This window comes from Hyla sarda, chromosome 7 (genome assembly GCF_029499605.1).
Source record: "Hyla sarda isolate aHylSar1 chromosome 7, aHylSar1.hap1, whole genome shotgun sequence".
In the NCBI taxonomy this organism is placed as follows: domain Eukaryota; kingdom Metazoa; phylum Chordata; class Amphibia; order Anura; family Hylidae; genus Hyla; species Hyla sarda.
The window spans coordinates 232,453,115-232,474,057 of record NC_079195.1 but is presented as its reverse complement, the minus strand read 5'-3'; the positions used below and the strand labels follow the sequence as shown (position 1 = coordinate 232,474,057).

Sequence of the window (20,943 nt, the reverse complement as noted above, 5' to 3'; positions counted from 1 at the left end):
CAGTGCCCTGTCCTCTATAGTGTTTACCGCTTTACAGAGTTTAGTATCATCTGCAAAGATTGCTACTTTACTATTCTACCCTTTTACAAGGTCATTTATAAATATATTAAATAGAACAGGACCCAAGACTGACCCCTGTGGTCCCCACTAGTAACAGTCACCCAATCAGAATAAGTACCATTTATAACCACCCTCTGTTTCCTATTACTGAGCCAGTTACTTACCCACTTACACACATTCTCCCCCAGCCCAATCCTTCTCATTCTATGCACCAATGTTTTATGTGGCACCGTATCAAATGATTTGCAAAAATCCAGATATACGACATCCAGCGATTCCCCCTGGTCCAGTCTGGAGCTCACCTCTTCATAAAAGCTGATCAGGTGACAGGACCGATCCCTCATAAAGCCATTCTGATATGGGGTCATACATTTATTTTTTCAAGATACTCCAATATAGCATCTCTTAGAAAACCCTCAAACTATTTACATAACAACAGAGGTTAAACTTACAGGTCTATAATTCCCTGGGTCATCTTTTGACCCCTTTTTAAATATTGCCACCACATTTGCTATGCACCAGTCCTGGGGAACCTTCTCTGTCACTATAGAGTCCTTGAATATTAAAAATATGGGTCTGTCTATTACATTACTTAATTCCTTTAGAACACGGGGGTGAATGCCATCTGGGCCTGGTGATTTATCTATTTAGATTTTTTGTATGCAATACTGTACCACTTCCTGGGTTAATTTACTAATGTTTAACTAGGTTTTACACTTTTCCCTACGTTTTGCTCTTTTTACTCCTGCTCTGAGCTGTGGGGATTTCCAGAGCTCAAATCCACCACATTTTCTGTGGAAACCTTAGTAAATATGTTGGGATTTTTTGAAAATGTCCGTGCACGCCCCCTTTTTGGCAGCCACGCTCCTATTCCCTAGCAGCCACATCCCCTTTTCAGGTTTTCTTAGTAATTGGAGAGTTGGTTGGGTTTTTTAAAATTTTTGGCACAAATTCAGGCGCAGACACAATTTCTGCCAAAAGTTGCCAAATCCTGGCGCACAACCCAACATTAGCCAGTCATGAGGTGGCCACCACATAGTATCACATTATTGGTCTCAAGATGTTAGGCGCCAGCAGCTCCTAATGCAGTAATGATGATGATTATGGGCCATAAAGTTGAATTAAATTCCAGGTGATCATGGTCATTGTGTTGTTCCAGAATCTCTCATCTAGTGTTTGGGCTTTAAGGTTCTCAATGTGGGTCATGACAGAGGATGTCAAATTAGATTTTCACCGCCAAACCCTATTGTTTTGGGAGGGATAACCTGGTGCCGGAGCTGTCTGGCTGTGGCTTACCCCTCCTCTTCCCATAGAGTAAACATAAATGTTTAGATGTGTGGAACATTTATATGTATGTGGAGGTCGGGAGATATAACTGTTATCCGGACATTATTGAAAGTGTATGTTTCCTTCAATCAGTTTTGTCTTCTCCCTACGTTACCAGTTTTGGATATAGCTTGTATATTTGTAGAAAAGGTCCAGCTTGATTTGGTTGAACATACACTTGTTGGATTACCTTTTGCCTCGCTAAGTATTTATGACCTACACCAAAGTTCAGAAGCCAAGCAGAGTTTTAATATTGGTGAAACCTCTGCTGTCTAGTATATAATCTTAGATGCTTTCTGCTGCTTTGAGATGTCACAGATTCACAAACCAGATAAGGTAAATTACAGATTTCTTTGCAGAATGTGCTAATCTTGAACATTATGGATATAGTGATGGAGAAAAGGATGGCCCCATAGTATCATAGCAGCTCATCGAGAACCTCCTTATCTCTCTTTGACATCCACCAGTAATTTTAAATGGGCACTGTCAGAATCAAAAACTTTTTATATGTTGTACATCTTGGCAAAACATTAATATTTATACTTCAATATACTTCATAAAACATTTTACCTACTTTTAAAATCATGGCTTATAAAAAATGACCACTAGGGGTCCCCATACCATCCAGAACATGGTCTTGTCTGGCTAGAGCATCATCTTTGTCCCAGCTGAAGCACAGACAGGTACAAAGTCCAGGAAGTGAGGATCGGGAGTAGCACTCCTCTGTGCTCACTTCTGTCCTATCATACTGCAGCATGAAAATAGAGAGGAGGGGGTTACAGAGCAGCCTGCAGTGATTGGATAAAGGGACCCAGTGCAGAAGACTCAGAGAGAAAGTGAATGCAAGGTGAATGAGGGCGGGCTCAGTGCTTGCCTTAGACACACCACTTCCTGAGCAGTGGATGTCAGAATGATTGAGCATCATAACAGAGGGATTTGTGAGCCAAATACAGAAGCTAGACACATAAAAAAGACATGTAAATTATCTGCACTAATTAGTGAGGAACATATTGAAGTAGTTGTTTTTTTGTGATATGACAGGTACGCTTTAAATTGTAAAATTTAGTATCCTAGTCCCTTAAATTTAGGATGTGTTCACTCATTGTGGTGTTTAATTGCAATTATCAAATACAAAGCAAGGAATGATACAAAAAGAGGAGAAGTCTCAGTCTTTGCTTTATACATGTCCTCCATTTAGGATCTGTTCTTGGCCTGGCACCCACTAGAGTGACCTTATAGTTGTGCTGCCTATCCTACTATTGTAATGACGGCATAGACCAGACAGCTCAGTTATTTGTGCTCCATGATAAATGCTTTTAGCATCGTTGACCTGTACAGTGGAGCATCTGACACGGCACCAGCCTGGCGTACTGTCTGAGCACGAATACCAGGCCAATCAACCTGCTATAAACAAGCTGGCAGCTGGAGGTAAACCTCATTTACCTATGTGTAAGATTTACATTTTTGTGTAAACAAGAACGTCCTTGTGACGCCAGATCCCACTCTGTGTCATGTAAGTTTATACAGCGCCTGCCATTTTGATATCAAGTATCTGAACACCATATATACACAGCGTATACTGCAGCGTACAGAATACAACACAACAGAATGAGAAACACTGTAGGTGTCTCTGCACCTTACAAAAATGACCCAAGACAGTTTCCAAATGATGACTACCGTATTTATCGGGGTATACCACGCACCGGCCTATAACACGCACCCTCATTTTTCCAAGGAAATTTGGGTAAAAAAGTTTTTTTTTACCCAAATATCCTTGTTAAAATGAGGGTGCGTGTGTGAGTGGGTATACCTCAATAAAACAGTTTCTGGCCCCACAGAAGCCACTTTAGTTCAATGATTTAAAGCGGGCACTTTAAATCATTGAACTGAGGCGGGGCCACAGTCCTGCCGCCGCCTGATTCCGTCCCCTATCCCCCGTTTTATAGTTACATGTCACTGTCCCGCCGCTGCCCGATTCCCTCACCGTCCTCTGGTTGCATGTCTCGCCGATGCCCGATTCCATCCTGGTGACCGCGCTCTTTATGGTCCTGCAGCGTCCTTATCTGTCACTGTGCGCCACGCACAAGTGACGTCCTCAACGCAACATCACTCGTCAGTCAGTGCGCGGCGCACAGTGACAGATAAGGACGCTGCAGGACCATAAAGAGCACGGTCACCAGGATGGAATCGGGCATTGGCGGGACATGCAACCCGAGGACGGTGAGGGAATCGGGCATCGGCGGGACATGCAACCCGAGGACAGGGAGGGAATCGGGCAGTGACAGGGATAGTGACATGTGACTATAAAACGGGGATAGGGGACGGAATTGGGTGGCGGCGGCAGGACTATGGCCCCACAGTTCAATGATTTAAAGTGCCCGCTTTAAATCATTGAACTAAAGTGGGTTCTGCGGGGCCAGAAACAGTCTATCGGTGTATAACACGCAGATAGACTTTAAGCTAAAAAAATTTGTCCTAAATATGCGTGTTATACACCGATAAATACGGTATTTAACTGTACAAGTGTATGAAATGTGTCCAGAGCACTAAAGAGAGATACAGCAGGATGACTATTGTAAGGGGTTTTATTCAGTGCAGCTCTGGAAGAAATAAATGGACCTGATGGAGGGACACAATACCAGAGGCCATGGAGCAGAGAGAACGTTCATCGATAAGTAACTTGGGATAGAAAACACATTCATTTTGGAGTCTATGAGGAGCACTGACATGGTCCTTCTGCTCTGTATATGGAACTATATTTTAACAAAACATATGTAAGTGAAATTTCTTTATGCATGTTGTAGTCATCATTCAGGAAACAGATGTATCCAATGTAAATTTATGTATCCAAGCCCTGAAGGGTTTCTCATTCTTTTTATAAAAATTATATATGGGCAGGAAATGCAGTACGAAATAAAAACCAAATGTACTCACCCCTCAGCTGCTCCAGGTTCCCCTGTCTCAAGTACTGAAGTGCTGTGTACCTCCCTGTACATTCAGCATGTGGCGCTATAGCTAATATCTAGACTCAGCGGTCACTTGCAGTTTTTACTTTCTATTTTGCAGAAGGGTCTACAGCATCTCTGGATTAGGAGACATTATAGATCAATCTGCTGTTGCATCTTTACACTAGCATTGTACTTATTGTTGTTACTTATATTACAACTTCACATGTATGATACCAGGGTTTTTAAATTCTTTCTACTTCCTCCTCCTACTAGCAGCAGCATTACCCCCTTCTCCACTGGCAGCAGCATTACCCCCTTCTCCACTGGCAGCAGCATTACCCCCTTCTCCACTGGCAGCAGTATTACCCCCTTCTCCACTGGCAGCAGCATTACCCCCTTCTCCACTGGCAGCAGCATTACCCCCTTCTCCACTGGCAGCAGCATTACCCCCTTCTCCACTGGCAGCAGCATTACCCCCTTCTCCACTGGCAGCAGCATTACCCCCTTCTCCACTGGCAGCAGCATTACCCCCTTCTCCACTGGCAGCAGCATTACCCCCTTCTCCACTGGCAGCAGCATTACCCCCTTCTCCACTGGCAGCAGCATTACCCCCTTCTCCACTGGCAGCAGCATTAACCCCTTCTCCACTGGCAGCAGCATTACCCCCTTCTCCACTGGCAGCAGCATTACCCCCTTCTCCACTGGCAGCAGCATTAACCCCTTCTCCACTGGCAGCAGCATTACCCCCTTCTCCACTGGCAGCAGCATTACCCCCTTCTCCACTGGCAGCAGCATTACCCCCTTCTCCACTGGCAGCAGCATTACCCCCTTCTCCACTGGCAGCAGTATTTCCCCCCATAGCATGCCTCTCTCACTGCAGCTGCATTTTACACTTCCAATCCCTTCCCCACTCACAGCAGCATTGCCTCTCTTTCCATTCCTTTATCCTCATACCATGCCTCCCTCACACAGAAGAATTTTCCTCTTCCCACTCTTCCCCCATTGGATTGCTATGGGCAACTGCATCACTCTTCTCACCACTCTTCTCTACACCGGTTTTGATAATCGGTGCCCAGTTCCTGCAGCCTCATTGTGCACATGACTCTATTATTGCTCCATGCATAATCTGTATATGTAGTGCCAAGGACTAGGATCCCGCCCTGTGAGATCAGAAAATACTTTCCCAAATAAAAAGAATGTACCGCATATAAGTCATATTATTCATTAATAGGAGAAGAAATGTAAAGGACCCACTAGTGATCAGTGTGAATCAGGAGATAATAGCAGAAACTTACCTTTTAAAGTTCAGATTACACAACGGAGTTCAAATATACGCTGCCCAGAGATGCCCGGTCACATATGCCCAGACGTATTCACTGACATGACTTATTGTCACCTGCCCTTAATTGTAACATTGAGAAGCTGAACTGTTTGTGTCGTATGAGCTGTAATTACCAACGCTCCATGAATACGGCATTTATCAGAGCTGTTCTTGTTTGTAATGGGAAGGGCATCATATGTATTGTCACTGTGTGTGGCCTCTTATAGTCTCAACACACACAGACGATATATGAGGTAGTGCCGCTGCAGTATAAAAAAGTTTTGTAACCAATATAGAGTGAATAGAATTCTGTCTGTATCTTATCTATATATCCCATAACTAACTGGCTGTACAACATTCTGCTGCATTGTAAAACACAGAGATTTTTTTTATTTACTTACATCTAAATCATCACGTTATATGATCAAAGAATCATAACAGCATTCTGATTATAATGTGTATCAGCAGGGAAAAGCTCAGAAGCCAGCAGAATAGTGAGTGCAGCTCTGGGGTATAATACAGGATATAACTTAGGATCAGTACAGGATAAGTAATGTATGTACACAGTGACCTCACCAGCAGAATAGTGAGTACAGCTCTGGAGTATAATACAGGATATAACTCAGGATCAGTAATGTAATGTATGTACACAGTGACCTCACCAGCAGAATAGTGAGTACAACTCGAGTATAATACAGGATATAACTCAGGATCAGTACAGGATAAGTAATGTAATGTATGTACACAGTGATCTCACCAGTAGAATAGTGAGTACAGCTCTGGAGTATAATACAGGATATAACTCAGGATCAGTACAGGATAAGTAATGTAATGTATGTACACAATGATCTCACCAGCAGAATAGTGAGTACAGCTCTGGAGTATAATACAGGATATAACTCAGGATCAGTACAGGATAAGTAATGTAATGTATGTATACAATGATCTCACCAGCAGAATAGTGAGTACAGCTCTGTAGTATAATACAGGACATAACTCAGGATCAGTACAGGATAAGTAATGTAATGTATGTACACAGTGACCTCACCAGCAGAATAGTGAGTACAGCTCTGGAGTATAATACAGGATATAACTCAGGATCAGTACAGGATAAGTAATGTAATGTATGTACACAGTGACCTCACCAGCAGAATAGTGAGTGCAGCTCTGGGGTATAATACAGGATAGAACTCAGGATCAGTACAGGATAAGTAATGTCATGTATGTACACAGGGATCTCACCAGCAGAATAGTGAGTACAGCTCTGGAGTATAATACAGGATATAACTCAGGATCAGTACAGGATAAGTAATGTAATGTATATACACAGTGATCTCACCAGCAAAATAGTGAGTACAGCTCTGGAGTATAATACAGGATAGAACTCAGGATCAGTACAAGAGAAGTACATTTATATTCATAGAGATTAAAGTAATTCTGCCATCATTACCACTTATCCCTTATTGAAAAGATATATTTATTTTCTATGGGAGTAGCTAGGTGAGTATTGTACAGGGCTGTCTTTGGCGCTCCCATAGACAATGAATTGGGCGAGTATGTGAACTTTCGTTCTTCATTCAAATAAGAGATTTGGGGATCCTGTTGTTTAGATTGCAGAGGGTCCCAGTGGTTGAAGCCACCATGATCAGACACTTGTCCTGTGGATAGACTTTAAGTGTCCATGGTAGCAGAACCCCTTAAGCTATAAACGGTAAAATGATGTTCAGGGGTGGACATGGATTTGTGTTTTTTGAGGTGAATAACATTTCTTTGACATCTTAGTGTCATCTCATCTAAATTTTTCACTTGAATCTTTCAACAATTTACTTCTCACCCTAATGATACAAATAAAACAGCCAAACACAGAGTTTCCGGCACAAAATGGAGTTTAATGATAATCCTGTTGCAGGACCCTTCTCCAGCTGTAGTGAAATGATGCCACATAGGCTAGTGCTGGCCCAGACCAGTCTTTCGATGATATGAAATGTATTGCTGATGTGTTTGTGAGTCACATTTACATATATGTTAGCACAGAAGCCCGGCCTGGGCTCAGATCATGCTTACTGCCCCTGTAACCATCAGGGCTGAGAATGAACCAAGCACACAGGGCGACCGCTGCTCTTGGTGCAAACACTGATCAATGGTGAAAGTCTAACACTGATCCATGACCTAAAATTATACAAGTTACCCACCCATACCCCCAATAATAACACACTCAAAGACAGACATATAGATAGACTGAATATTGGTCCATCTACATAATAGCAGCACCAACAATGCCCCAACTCTGGACGGTTGCGTTTTCTTCTCTTAAGGGAAGGAACCTACGAGTAGCAGCCAGAGATATGTCAGTATGTGCATGGTCTGCATGTGTATTAGTGTCCTCTGCCCGTATCTCTGCTGCCTTTACAGTACAGTCCCATGCTTAAAGTATATCTAAAAATAATACTTTGTACATTCAAAATGTATGAGGGTCACCATTCGCACCTCAAATACTTAACCAGAGGTACGTTTGGCACAAGAGCTTCATTTCCACATAAATATGTCCTTCTTTCTGTAATAAAGTAATGTCTACTTAAAAAAAAAAAAAACAGTTCGGAGAGAATAACGTATCTATAGGCAGCCATTGCCTCCTCTTCCTATGGCAGCAGGATTGTGTCGTTGAGCTGTCCCATAGAACATCGAGCCCCCTGATGACATGCACCCCTGTCTGTCGGATGGAGCTCCTGCGATCAGCTCGGGTAATGGCTTTTGTTCAGAGATAAGCTGGTTGCTTGGTCAGATGCCACTAGTCAGGTCATTTAGTACACGTGCTTTTACCAGCTTCCTTAGAAATTCCTTCTCTTTCTGAATGTTATGGGTCCATGACTGGAAATAAAAAGAGAAAAAAGTTAGAGGTGCAGTGTAAGTCTGATCATGCATGTGTTTGGAGAGCTTATTCTATCTAATGGCTATCAATAGTGATAGATATAGACAGGAACCAAATCAAAACAATAACAGTGACATCTTCTTACTCTGCCTTATTATGCATGATCCATCAGTCTCACCTCTTTAATGGCTGCCATCTTGATAGTCTCATAGTAGTGAAGAGGCGCATTGGGAAGGTTCATGTCGTACCCAAATCCTGCTACTGCCACCTCATCACAGTTATGTAATGCCATTGTGATTGCCACACTTCCAAGTGTCGGGATGTTCTGTGTGTATAAAAGAGACAACCATAAGATAAATGCAGAACGTAAACCTCATCCACCATCAGTGCCATACATACAGTAGGATAGAGACACAACCATAGAGGATGTTCAGCACTAGGAGGACATCAATAAAGTAATTGACAGATCATCAGTGCTGGCTCTCAGTGTTGTCTACAGCCCAGCAGGGAATTGATAGTTCTGTAGGTCCTGACCAGACATCACAAAATGCTTTAGTTATATTACTATTATATGGAACAGCAATGCATTTTCAGTAGATGACATCACATTTTTTTTTATTGTACACACATTTCACTTTTCAGTTTTTTTTTTGTTCCTTCATATTTTATGTGACTGTCCAGATGAAAATATATAGATATATTTTATTGTTCATACTGGCCACTTGAGCTCAGCTCATATTTCTTGTACTCTGCAGCTGACATGTCAGCTTTGCTGTGTAGCCTGGGACAGAATGAGGGGGAAAAAAATCAAAATTCCCTTAGAAGGGGAAGATGAATTTAGCCAATCCTGATCATTTTGGTAGGAATGGTCATCAGTATAATTTGTGTGGAACCTCCTTCAAATTGGTCGCCCAAAACTTTAGTCTCACAGGATGTAAACCATTGCCAGAAGGGTCTGGAGGGAACCGAGGGGGGTCTACAGGGGACAAAGGGATCTGGAGGTGTCAGAGGGTTTTGGTGGGAACAGGTAGAGTTTTCATTACACAAAAGTCACCTTAGCACATTTACCACAATTACCATGGAGGTATAGTCACCCCCAGGGTAGAGCTCTATCAGGCCAATGTACAGCTATGGTATCGGTATATACTAGGATGTAATATTAAACAAATTAAACATTTTGGGGGTATTTATGGAGCATTTTACACTGGTTTTCTTGGGTAAATTTGTCACAAAATGTTGGTGCAGTGTGTTTTTAGAGACTTTTTCTGCGACTTTTCATTGGATTTTCATTGGATTGTTGCAGTGGTTGACGTGTTTATGGTTTATGTTTTTGATGTGGTCAAGGATTTATGAAACTGCAACTTTTTGCACAACCCACCAAAAAGGGCGCTAATCACCACCAAATAAAAAGTCGCATAATTCTCGCACAGGTTATAAAGTCGCACAAAATTTTGCAAGGAAAGCACTATACAAAGTGGAGTAAGAAATGTGATCAGCACCAGATTTATCACATGCCCTGCACTACATGAATTAATGGAGTAAAAAGACGTTCACCAACCCCACTTTTCATAAATACCCCCCATTATGTCCATAAGGAACTACTCACAGACCATCAGATACAGGTCTGGAGAGGACAAAGGGATTCTGGTGGGAACAGGAAGATGTCTGGAGGGGACAGGGTTCTAGTGGGAATAGAAAGAGGTCTGGAGGGGACAGAAGTGATTGGTTGGAAAGGGGTTCTGGAAAGAACAGAGAAGGGGTTGGAGGGAATAGAAAAGTTTGGACAGAACAGAGAAAGGTCTGGGGGAACAGTAAGGGGTCTGAAGGGGACAGAGAGGTCTGGAGGCAATGGAGAGGGTTTTGGAGGAGACAAGTGTCTGTAGAGCGATCTCAAGGGAACAGATGGTTCTGTAGGGAACAAAGAGGATTCAGAGGGGAAAGAGGTGTCTGAAGGGAAATTAGAGAGGTATGGAGGACAAAGAAGTCTGGAGGGAAAAGAGAGGGGTCTGACATTGGCCTATTCACCTCTCCTTATTTAGAGCACAGGATGTTTGGGTGGGTTGGTGAATAGCTGTAGGGCTAGCCTAACACTATTCATTATATACACAGCTAAAGCTCTTCCTTGATCTCTGGGGAAGGAGACTGTAAAACTCTATGAGGCTTCTCCATTACTTAACTCCCATAGCACAGGTACGCCACTATAGTGATTATACATGAAGGAAGGGGGTGTCTCCAATATGGCTGCTCCCAGTGAGAAACATGTTATTTATCATTTATATATGTAACATGTCTACCACACAACACATTCCTTTTAACAAGGACAACTATGTATAGCAGACCAGCCAAGTGATATAAGAACCAGCATCTCTTCTCATCTCTACATCACTGGAAGTTCCTGAAATGCCTGAATACTATCTGCAGTATATATAGAGTATTTGATATGTCAGGAACCTGATGATCACTGCAGTCACCAACCATATATACAACATGGGTGCTGGATCCCAGGACACTAATGTACTGCGCACAAGAAAATCCTGCCTGATACGTGTACTATGTAGCACCTAAATAGTCCTTGATACATGTGAGCTTGCTATCTAGTTAAGAAAACCACTTGGTTAAATGATCCCCAAATTTGCATTCTTACAGCTATACATGGCTAAGCCTGGCTCATTCTGCATATACAAAAGTCTTTCCGGCCATATGGACCTGGAGAGTTGTACCACAATCTTGGTTGTGGGGGGATTATCCTCCTTTAGCAAAATAGTCATAATATCAACCAGCAGCTGGGTCACAATGTGACGTCCTGTCGCTAAGGATAAAAGAAAAGCTCAAAGGACATCCTTATAATGGATTGCAAACGATCCTAAGGATAATGATATACCATTGTCATATGATATTTCCCATTCAAAACCTTAACTTCTAGAAGAAAGAGAGGTTACGTCTAATTCCTGAGCGTCCACAGAGGCCTGAGCAGACCCGAGAAGACTGAGCAGATGGAAACACTAAATCAGCCGGGAGAGATTAATGGTCCATATGTCACAAGGCAGAGCTGGTGATAATCGCTGCATGAGAGGTTAAGACACATAACAAACTCTCCATCTCATTCACTTATCCATAGCAGCAGATCCATAATCGTATTGAACACTTCCCAGGGACGTGAGATGGCAACCCCGCTGCTGAATACAAGGAACGGGCAATCTGTAGGAATAGCATGGAGAATAGAAAGCGGCAGCGCTGTCTGGACTCTGCAGACTTTGTCCTATATAAGGCTATGTTCACACAGAATTTCCCCATTGAATTCCCTCTACTTCTCCATGCAAAAATCATTGCACACAAGTAATATTCCAGATTCCAAGCAGAATTTTCATGTGGCAATTGATGTCAATGTAAGGTCTTGATAAGGAGTATTTTCTGCAGAATTGCTTACTTGAAACAGAAAATACTCCTTGTCGATTGTTTTTCTATATAATAGACTGTAAGAGCAGCAAATATACTTTGAATATGAAGTGAAAGTGTCACCTGGATTTTTTTTTACCAATTATCGCCAGATGTGTATGTCTGACTGTAATATTTTTTATTTCATTTTCAGAACATTGGACAACAATGAACCAGATCCGTCACATTCACACAAATTGGAAACATTAGTGGGCATACTCTGTGAACTTTTCAGAGGTCATTCTGCAGGGAGGGGAGGCTGAGCTCAGAGCTTCAGCTATTGTCTTATCTATACTCTAGTGTAACCTTTCACTGTGCTCTTGTCTGTGATAAGGAGGTGACTGCTGGGAAGTGATCTGTACAGAACAGTAAGTCTCAGCTTAGTTTTAGGCCTAGTGGCCAGAATGGAAACTGCAAGACTTCCAGATTATTTTAAAATATACAGTGGGGCAAAAAAGTATTTAGTCAGCCACCAATTGTGCAAGTTCTCCCACTTATAAAGATGAGAGAGGCCTGTCATTTTCATTATAAGTATACCTCAACTATGAGAGACATAATGAGAAAAAAAAATCCTTAAAATCACATTGTCTGATTTTTTAAGAATTTATTTGTCTCCTCTGTCCTCCACTCGTTACCTGTATTAATGGCTCCTGTGTGATCTTGTTATCAGTATAAAAGACACCTGTCCACAACCTCAAACAGTCACACTCCAAACTCCACTATGGCCAAGAACAAAGAGCTGTCAAAGGACACCAGAAACAAAATTGTAGACCTGCACCAGGCTGGGAAGACTGAATCTGCAATAGGCAAGCAGCTTGGTGTGAAGAAATCAACTGTGGGAGCAATTATTAGAAAATGGAAGACATACAAGACCAATGATAGTCTCCCTCGATCTGTGGCTCCACACAAGATTTCATGGTGTCAAAATGATCACAAGAACGGTGAGCAAAAATCCCAGAACCACACGGGGGACCTAGTGAATGACCTGCAGAGAGCTGGGACCAAAGTAACAAAGGCTACCATCAGTAACACACTACACCGCCAGGGACTCAAATCATGCAGTGCCAGACGTGTCCCCCTGCTTATAGGGGTGTTCCAGGCAAAACCTTTTTTTATATATATATCAACTGGGTCCGGAAAGTTAAACAGATTTGTAAATTACTTCTATTAAAAAATCTTAATCCTTACAATAGTTATTAGCTTCTGAAGTTTTCTGTCTAACTGCTCAATGATGATGTCACGTCCCAAGAGCTGTGCATGATGGGAGAATATCCCCGTAGGAGCTGGACAGCTCCCGGGACGTGAGTCATCAGAGAGTAGTTAAACAGAAAATAACAACTCAACTTCAGAACCTAAGAACTATTGGAAGGATTAAGATTTTTTAATAGAAGTAATTTACAAATCTGTTTAACTTTCTGGAGCAAGTTGATATATAAAAAAAAAGTTTTGGCCTGGAATACCCCTTTAAGCCAGTACATGTCCGGGCCCATCTGACGTTTGCTAGAGAGCATTTGGATGATCCAGAAGAGTATTAGGAGATAGAGATATCGCGAATTGTTCGCCGGCGAACGGTTCCCGGCGAACTTCGCTTGTCCGCGTTCGCCTTGCCGGGCGAACATATGTGAAGTTCGATCTGCCCCCTATTCATTAACATTGCGGTAAACTTTGACCCTGTGTGTCACAGTCAGCAGACACATTACAGCCAATCACTAGCAGACCCTCCCTTCCATAGAGGAGGGAAAGTGAAGCTGCTCTTGCTGTAATAGGGAAAGCGATAGCTAGTTGGTTCATTCAGGGTCCACTACACTCCTAAACTACTAATATAACATCTGCTTTAAGGACAGCACCCAAAAAAGCCCTTTTTAGGGCTCAAATATCAGTCCGTGTGTCTTGCAACAGCTGGAGGCACCCTGGTTTGGTGGGAACCACAGGTTAAAAGGGGTACTCCGGTTGAAAACTTGATTTCTTTCAAGCAGCTACAGTATTAGAAGGGCTCAAAGATCAGTCCGTGTGTTTTGCAACAGCTGGAGGCACCCTGGTTGGGTAACCTCTGGTTAAGGGGTACTCCGCTGGCAAACTTTTTTTCAGTCCAGCAACTACAGTATTAAAAGGGCTCAAACATCAGTCCGTGTGTTTTGCAACAGCTGGAGGCACCTTGGTTGGCTAACCACTGTTTAAAAGGGGTACTCCGCTGGCAAACTTTTTTTTCTTTCCTGCAACTAGTGCAAATAATCTTTGGGGTGACCTTAGTGTAAATTTGAAAAAAAAAAAATACCTTTTTTGGCTGGAAAATAAAATCAGTCACTTCACTGAACACTTTGGGTCTTTTGGCCTTCAGGGCTCATTGTCACACTAGTGCAAATCATCTTTGGGGTGACCGTAGTGTAAATTTGAAAAAAAACAAACCTTTCTTGGCTGTAAAATAAAATCAGTCACTTCACTTCACACTTGGGAGTCTTTCGGCCTTCAGGGCTCATTGTCACGCTAGTGTAAATCATCTTTGGGATGAGCATAGTGTAAATTAAAAAAAAAAAAAAACTTTTTGGGCTGTGAAATAAAATTAGTCAGTTTACTTCACACTTGGGAGTTTTTGGGCCAGCTGGGCTCATTGTCACACTAGTGCAAATCATATGTGGTGTGACAGCTGGCTTGTCTGAACTCATAGCCCGCCAGCTTTAAAAAAAAATTATTTTTTATTTTTTTTAATTTACCAAAAAATAGCTAACATTTTTTTTACAGCTCTTGCACCCCACCCACCTGTATCAGGTGTATATTAGGTGTCTTGGATGTTTCAAATCCTGCTATGCCTGCTGAACTGTTCACACAGAGGCATATTCATAGTGTAGGGTCCGTCCCAATGAAGTGACCTTACGGTGGTGGGATGGTCCAAGCTATTTGGTCGCCAAATTACAAGCTAAGTACCTCACTATTCATAACTTCATCATTTTATATTTTCATTTTTTGCACCATAGCTGTATAGCTTTTCATGTTGTATTTATATATACTCATGTTTTATCTATATCTTTGTGCTAACAGTGTGCTGCTGTATTCTCCTGTTGCTGTATATTTTAGCCCAGCAGCTGGCACCTGCTAGCCAGGTCCATATAATAGTTTGTAACCAATAGTGCAGGCTAACTTATCCTTTGGCTAAAAATTTTTTTTGCTATTGGGACACTGCAGTGGAAGTACCCGGCTAAAATTTCTTTGCACAAAAGGCAATCCCCAACCTGTACTCGATTGTGCAACAGGAAGTAATGGCATGTCTGGCACACAGTGTTGGGGTAAGGGTCCATCTGACCACTGATACCTGGTCTGCAAAGCATGGTCAGGGCAGGTATATCACCTACACTGCGCATTGGGTAAACCTGGTGATGCTGTGCAGGGTTGCCGCGGTGGGTTTTGAATGAAGATGGGCCTCTTGAGGCTGATTGGTCGCTCGCTGCTGGATGGTATGGGGGCGACCAATCAGGATGTGCCATACATGGCTGTGTACAGTTACGCTGTCATAGGAAAAAGTCGTTGAGGGGATGTCATCCAAACATGGGGATGGTAGGCTTAACTCTGATTGGCTGTTCGGGATGTCGAGTGAGCCAATCAGAGAGGGGATGTATGAGTTCAGGTTGCAAGTCTTTGCCGCTGGTGGCGGCAGGATGTCTTTCAAATCTTTCAGCCAATCGCTGCTGGGCAGGTCCGGGTGGCGACCAATCAGGTTAAAGACATATAATTCCTCTTTGGGGGATTCCTAGAGGCATCGGCGGCAAATCTCTTTTGAAGAATTCGACCAATCGCTGCTGGGCAGGTCCGGCCGGCGACCAATCAGGGATGAGACGTGTATTTGCTCTTTGGAGAATTCCAAGAGGCATCGGCGGCAACTCTTTTTTTAAGAATCTGACCAATCACGTTCCGTCTGGGTAAGGTGGCGACCAAGGATGACTTGCGTGACTTATCCACCACCAACTAGGGTTCAAGCCGCAATGTTTTAGGGCACTTCCTGCCTGGGAAACAAACTGAAATTTTTCTGGCCGCTGCTACAGCGGCTGCGACAATACCGAGTTTTCCAGTCACGTGTACATGCCTAATTTTTCTGGCCTCTGGTGCTGCACTTTTTCTGGTGCTGTAATTTTTCTGGCCGCTGCTTTCATCTTTATTTGATGAAAAATGTTATTTTGAAAAGGATTTCTTTGTGTGTTTCTCTGTCCAGCATTAAAGAGTCTTCTGGACTTTCTGATAATTTAAACTTGAATTTTCCAGAGTACTAACCATTACACCATGGAACGCTTGTTGCGTGTGATTTTTTAAAGTAAAATTTTCAAAAATAAAATACAGAGAGTGATGAACTCTGCTTCTTAATTTGATTAAAAATGTTATTTAGAAATGGATTTCTTTGTGTGTTTCTCCGTCCTGCATTATAGAGTCTCCTGGACTTTCTGATAATTTAAACTTGAATTTTCCAGAGTACTAACCATTACAAAGTTAAAATTTCAAAAATAAAATAAAATACAGAGAGGGATAAACTCTGCTTCTTTATTTGATTAAAAATTTTATTTAGAAAATAATTTCTTTTGGTGGTCCACCGTCCTGCATTATGTGCTGCCTAATATAGGGGAATCTATGTGCTGCCTAATATGGGGGGATCTATGTGCTGCCTAAAGGGGGATCTAACTATGTGATGCCTAAAGGGGGGCTCTATGTGCTGCCTAAAGGGGGCTAAAGCACGTTATTCCAAACAATTTAGGAATGTTAGGTGATTTATGCCCTTTATGGATTATAACCAGACTCTGTATCAACTATGTAATTTTCCATGGGAGTTTTGCCATGGATCCCCCTCAGGCACGCCACAGTCCAGGTGTTAGTCCCCTTGAAACAATCACTATTGTGGCCAGAAAGAGTCCCTGTTGGTTTTAAAATTTGCCTGCCCATTGAAGTCAATGGCGGTTCACCCGGTTCGCGAACTTTTGCGGAAGTTCGCGTTTGCCATTCGTGAACTGAAAATTCTATGTTCGCGACATCACTATTAGGAGAATGTCATATGACCAGATGAAACCAAAGTAGAACTTTTTGGTAAAAACTCAACTCGTCGTGTTTGGAGGAAAAAGAATGCTGAGTTGCATCCAAAGAACACCATACCTACTGTGAAGCATGGGTGGTGGAAACATCATGCTTTTGGGCTGTTTTTCTGCTAAGGGACCAGGACGACTGATCCGTGTAAAGAAAAGAATGGGGCCATGTATTGTGTGATTTTGAGTGAAAACCTCCTTCCATCAGCATGGGCACTGAAGATGAAATGTGGCTTGGTGTTTCAGCATGACAGTGATCCCAAACACACCGCCCGGGCAACGAAGGAGTGGAAGATAATCTGGGTGGAATATGCTGCATGTTAATAACAGGTAATTAGTGTTGTGTTGGCTACATCCATGTCGCATAGACTGTATGTATTATTTTCTCTGATTCTGCACATTTGTATGCTGCTAATGCCCAGTTTTTGGAACGTATTCCTGGTATTTGAAGCCCTAATTTTCCAAGACACCATTCTCAGTACATGGACTAGCTGTACAGGACTTCAGTCTCATGGTCCATAGGACAAGGTATTGGTCGCTGCAGACAAAATACCAGATCAGCGGTTTTGTAGCTTGTATAAGAAACCATTATACCAGCAAAAATGTCAATAAGGAAACAAAAACTGTGGAAAAAAGCAACACATGGCGGCCCTAAGGGTATAATCACCTTATGGTAAACTCATTCCTTTTACTCCCCTGGAGTCAAGATAAAATCTTGCATTTGCATTTTCTAAAATCATTTAACCATCGTATCTTGGGGCTGTTTGCCTTCCTGACACCTTTTGTTGTTTTTAGCTCAAGGTGAAATGCAAATCGAAAGCGGAAGATCTAGCAGAGCCGAGATTAGAACGGCCTATCTAGAGATGTAAAACTTCCGGAAATTTTGAAGCCATAAAATAAAACTGTTAGTTTTCCAGTAAAGCTGGAAATTTTCAAGATAATTTTAAAAAGTGCAAAATGGAGTAGTTTTACCAATTGAAAACTGAGAGGAGCAAAATAAAACCAACTTCCTAGTCAGCAAACATTAGCTGTGATGGGAAGGAGCATTATTGTGATAAAGGAGGAGAACATTATTTGTGATGGGGGAGAACATATCTGTGATGGGGAGAATATTATCTGTTTTGTGGGGGAGAAGATTGTGATGGGGAGAATATTATCTGTGATGGATGAGAACATTTACTATGATAGGGGAGAACATTATCTTTGATATGGGGGAGAACATTATCTGTGATGAGGAAAACATTCTATGATGGGGAGAACAATATCTGTGATGGGCGAGAACATTATCTGTGACGGGCGAGAACAGTATCTGTGACGGTAAGAACATTATCTGTGATGGGGAGAACATTATCTGCGATGGGGGAGAGCATTATCTGTGATGGGAAAACAATATTTGCAATGGAACAACATTATCTGTAATGTGGCGAACATTATCTGCGATGTGGGAGAAGATTATCTGTGATAGGGGAGAACATTATCTGTGATGGGGAAAACATCTGTTTTGTGGGGGAGAACATTATCTGGGATGGGGGAACATTATCTGTGATGGGGGAACAATATTTGCAATGGAATTACATAATATGTAATGGGGAGAACATTATCTGCGATGGGGAGAACAATATCTGCAATGTGAACAACATTATCTGTAAGGGGGAGAACATTATCTGTGATAGGAAAGAACATTATCTGTCTGTGATGGGGAGAACATTATCTGTGACAGAAGGGACATTATCTGTGACGGGGAGAACATTATCGGTGACGGGGGAGAACATTAACGGTGATTTGAAAAAACATAATCCGTGACAGGGGAGAACATTTGTAACGCCGAGCACTCTGGGTCCCGCTGCTTCCCCGGAGCGCTCGCGGCGTTACTCTGCTTGCAGCGCTCCGGTCGGCGCTGCTGACCGAGAGCGCTGCTACCCTGTCACCGGAAGGGATGCGATCCACGGGACGTGCCTGCTCACGGATCGCATCCCATGTTTCTTCTCACCTGCTCCGTCCTTCCTCTGTCCCAGCCCGGCACGCGCGGCCCCGCTCTCTAGGGCGCACGCGCGCCGGCTCTCTGAAATTTAAAGGGCCAGTGCACCACTAATTGGTGCCTGGCCCAATCTAGTCCAATCACTGTTTTCCCTATAAAACATCACTTCCCCTTCCTGTCCCTGCCGGATCTTGTTGCCTAGTGAAAGTGTTCCAGTGTGTCCTTGCCTGTGTTTCCAGAATCTCTGCTGTTGCCCCTGACTACGAACCTTGCCGCCTGCCCTGACCTTCCTGCTACGCTGACCTTGCCTTGTCCTTTTGTACCGTGCCATCTCAGCCGCCAGAGAGGTTGAGTCGCTACCGGGCAGAACGACCTGGGGGTTACCTGCCGCAGGAAGCCCATCCCGCTTTGCGGCGGGCTCTGGTGAATACCAGTAACCCCTTAGACTCCGTTCCCCTGGTACGGCCCACGCCATCACCTCTCTGGTATAGAGGATCCACTTCCAGTGTCCTCACCCTCTGCCAACCCGGATCCTGACAACATTATTGGTGACGGGGGAGAACATTAACGGTGATTGGCAAAAACATTATCGTTGACAGGGAAGAACATTATCTGTGACGGTGGAGAACATTAACCGTGACTGGGGAGAACATTAACAATGACAGGTGAGAACATTATCGGTGACAGGGAAGAACATTATCGTGACGGGGAGAACATTATCAGTGACAGGGGGGGGGGAAATTAGTAGGAATGAAATAGATAAATATCATAAACAATCAACTACTGTAATATCAACAAGATAGAGCCCAGCCACAACCAAACTAAACAGACCCTTTTCCTGCAGCGCCCCTAGAGACAGATATGCATATTGCTCTTCTATAATAATTGTATTCTTAGTATTTGAATTGTATTCCAGGATTTGCTTGTCTTAAATAATAAAGATTTTCAGATGTCTTTCATGAAGGTCTAAATGTTATATATTATTTATCTTTATAAAAGAACTTATTCCTTACTCCTTTTTTTCAGAAATAAAACAAAAAACTGCTTTGAAAAAAAATAGGGAAAATGTTTTTTCCCCTTAAATTTTTCAGTTTTTTTTCGAGGCCTTCCCAACTCTAGGCCTGTTACACATCTCTCTTCAATCCTAACACAGGAATTATCTATTTCTTATTATAAATAGGGGTAAATAGACATATATTAGGAGTGAAATGTTTAATCCAACTATTAAATCTAAATAGTACAGTCTGACCATAGGCCCATTTCCTGAACCATAAAGGACAAAAACTCTTCCTTTAGGACCACACAAGGGGCATGGCTTAGTGTAATGGGGGGTGGGGTTACAGTAATAGGGGGTGTGTCAACCCCTGCTTGCCAGATACACAGAAGTTTATGTTTGCTCAACTGTGTAAACTGCTGTTGATATCTCCGCTAGCTTTGACAGCTGGTAGAGGTGCCTGCGCGCCGAGATAGCCATGATAACTGCCGCCCCCTCCTCATTTAATCTTTTTGCCCATATATTCAGCTTTTAAAAAACACCAGTTTTTTTATGCATAAATGGCTGAAAATGTATGGCTGTTTTTGCATGAACAGTGTTTAAAGACATAAATGGCTAAATAAAAGGACACCTCTTATTTTACAGTTGTGAGATTAAGCAATAAAGTGCATTAAAAGCCATTGTACCACAGAGTTTAATAGAACTCAACTGTAAATAAAAGCCATTAAATGACTGTTTAAACATTTTAATATTGCCCTAAGAATACCTAGGGAGGCATTTAGGGTTATTTTCAAAGGTATTTCTTGATACCTTGCTTAAAGGGGTACTCCGGTGAAATTTCTTATTTTTTTTTAAATCAACTGGTGGCAGAAAGTTAAACAGATTTGTAAAAGACTTCTATAAAAAAATATTAATCCTTCCTGTACTTATTAGCTGCTGAATACTACAGTGGAAA

At 42.4% G+C, this 20,943-nt stretch overlaps 1 protein-coding gene and 1 long non-coding RNA gene across 7 annotated transcripts in view; one reads left to right on the top strand and one right to left on the bottom strand.

Moving 5' to 3' along the window:
- The window catches only part of LOC130283485 (uncharacterized), a 131,231-nt gene extending 118,810 nt beyond the window's left edge, over positions 1-12,421 (top strand). For both annotated transcript variants that reach the window (XR_008846714.1, XR_008846715.1), the window contains one exon: positions 12,114-12,421. This is a non-coding gene — a long non-coding RNA (uncharacterized LOC130283485). The remainder of the gene's footprint in view (positions 1-12,113) is intronic.
- The window catches only part of ST3GAL3 (ST3 beta-galactoside alpha-2,3-sialyltransferase 3), a 298,525-nt gene continuing 285,105 nt past the window's right edge, over positions 7,524-20,943 (bottom strand). For all 5 annotated transcript variants that reach the window (XM_056533074.1, XM_056533073.1, XM_056533075.1 and 2 more), the window contains 2 exons: positions 8,703-8,849; positions 7,524-8,523 (listed from right to left, as the gene is read on the bottom strand). In XM_056533074.1, coding sequence (XP_056389049.1) covers positions 8,434-8,523; positions 8,703-8,849 — 237 coding nt within the window. In that variant the 3' untranslated portion in view covers positions 7,524-8,433. The remainder of the gene's footprint in view (positions 8,524-8,702; positions 8,850-20,943) is intronic.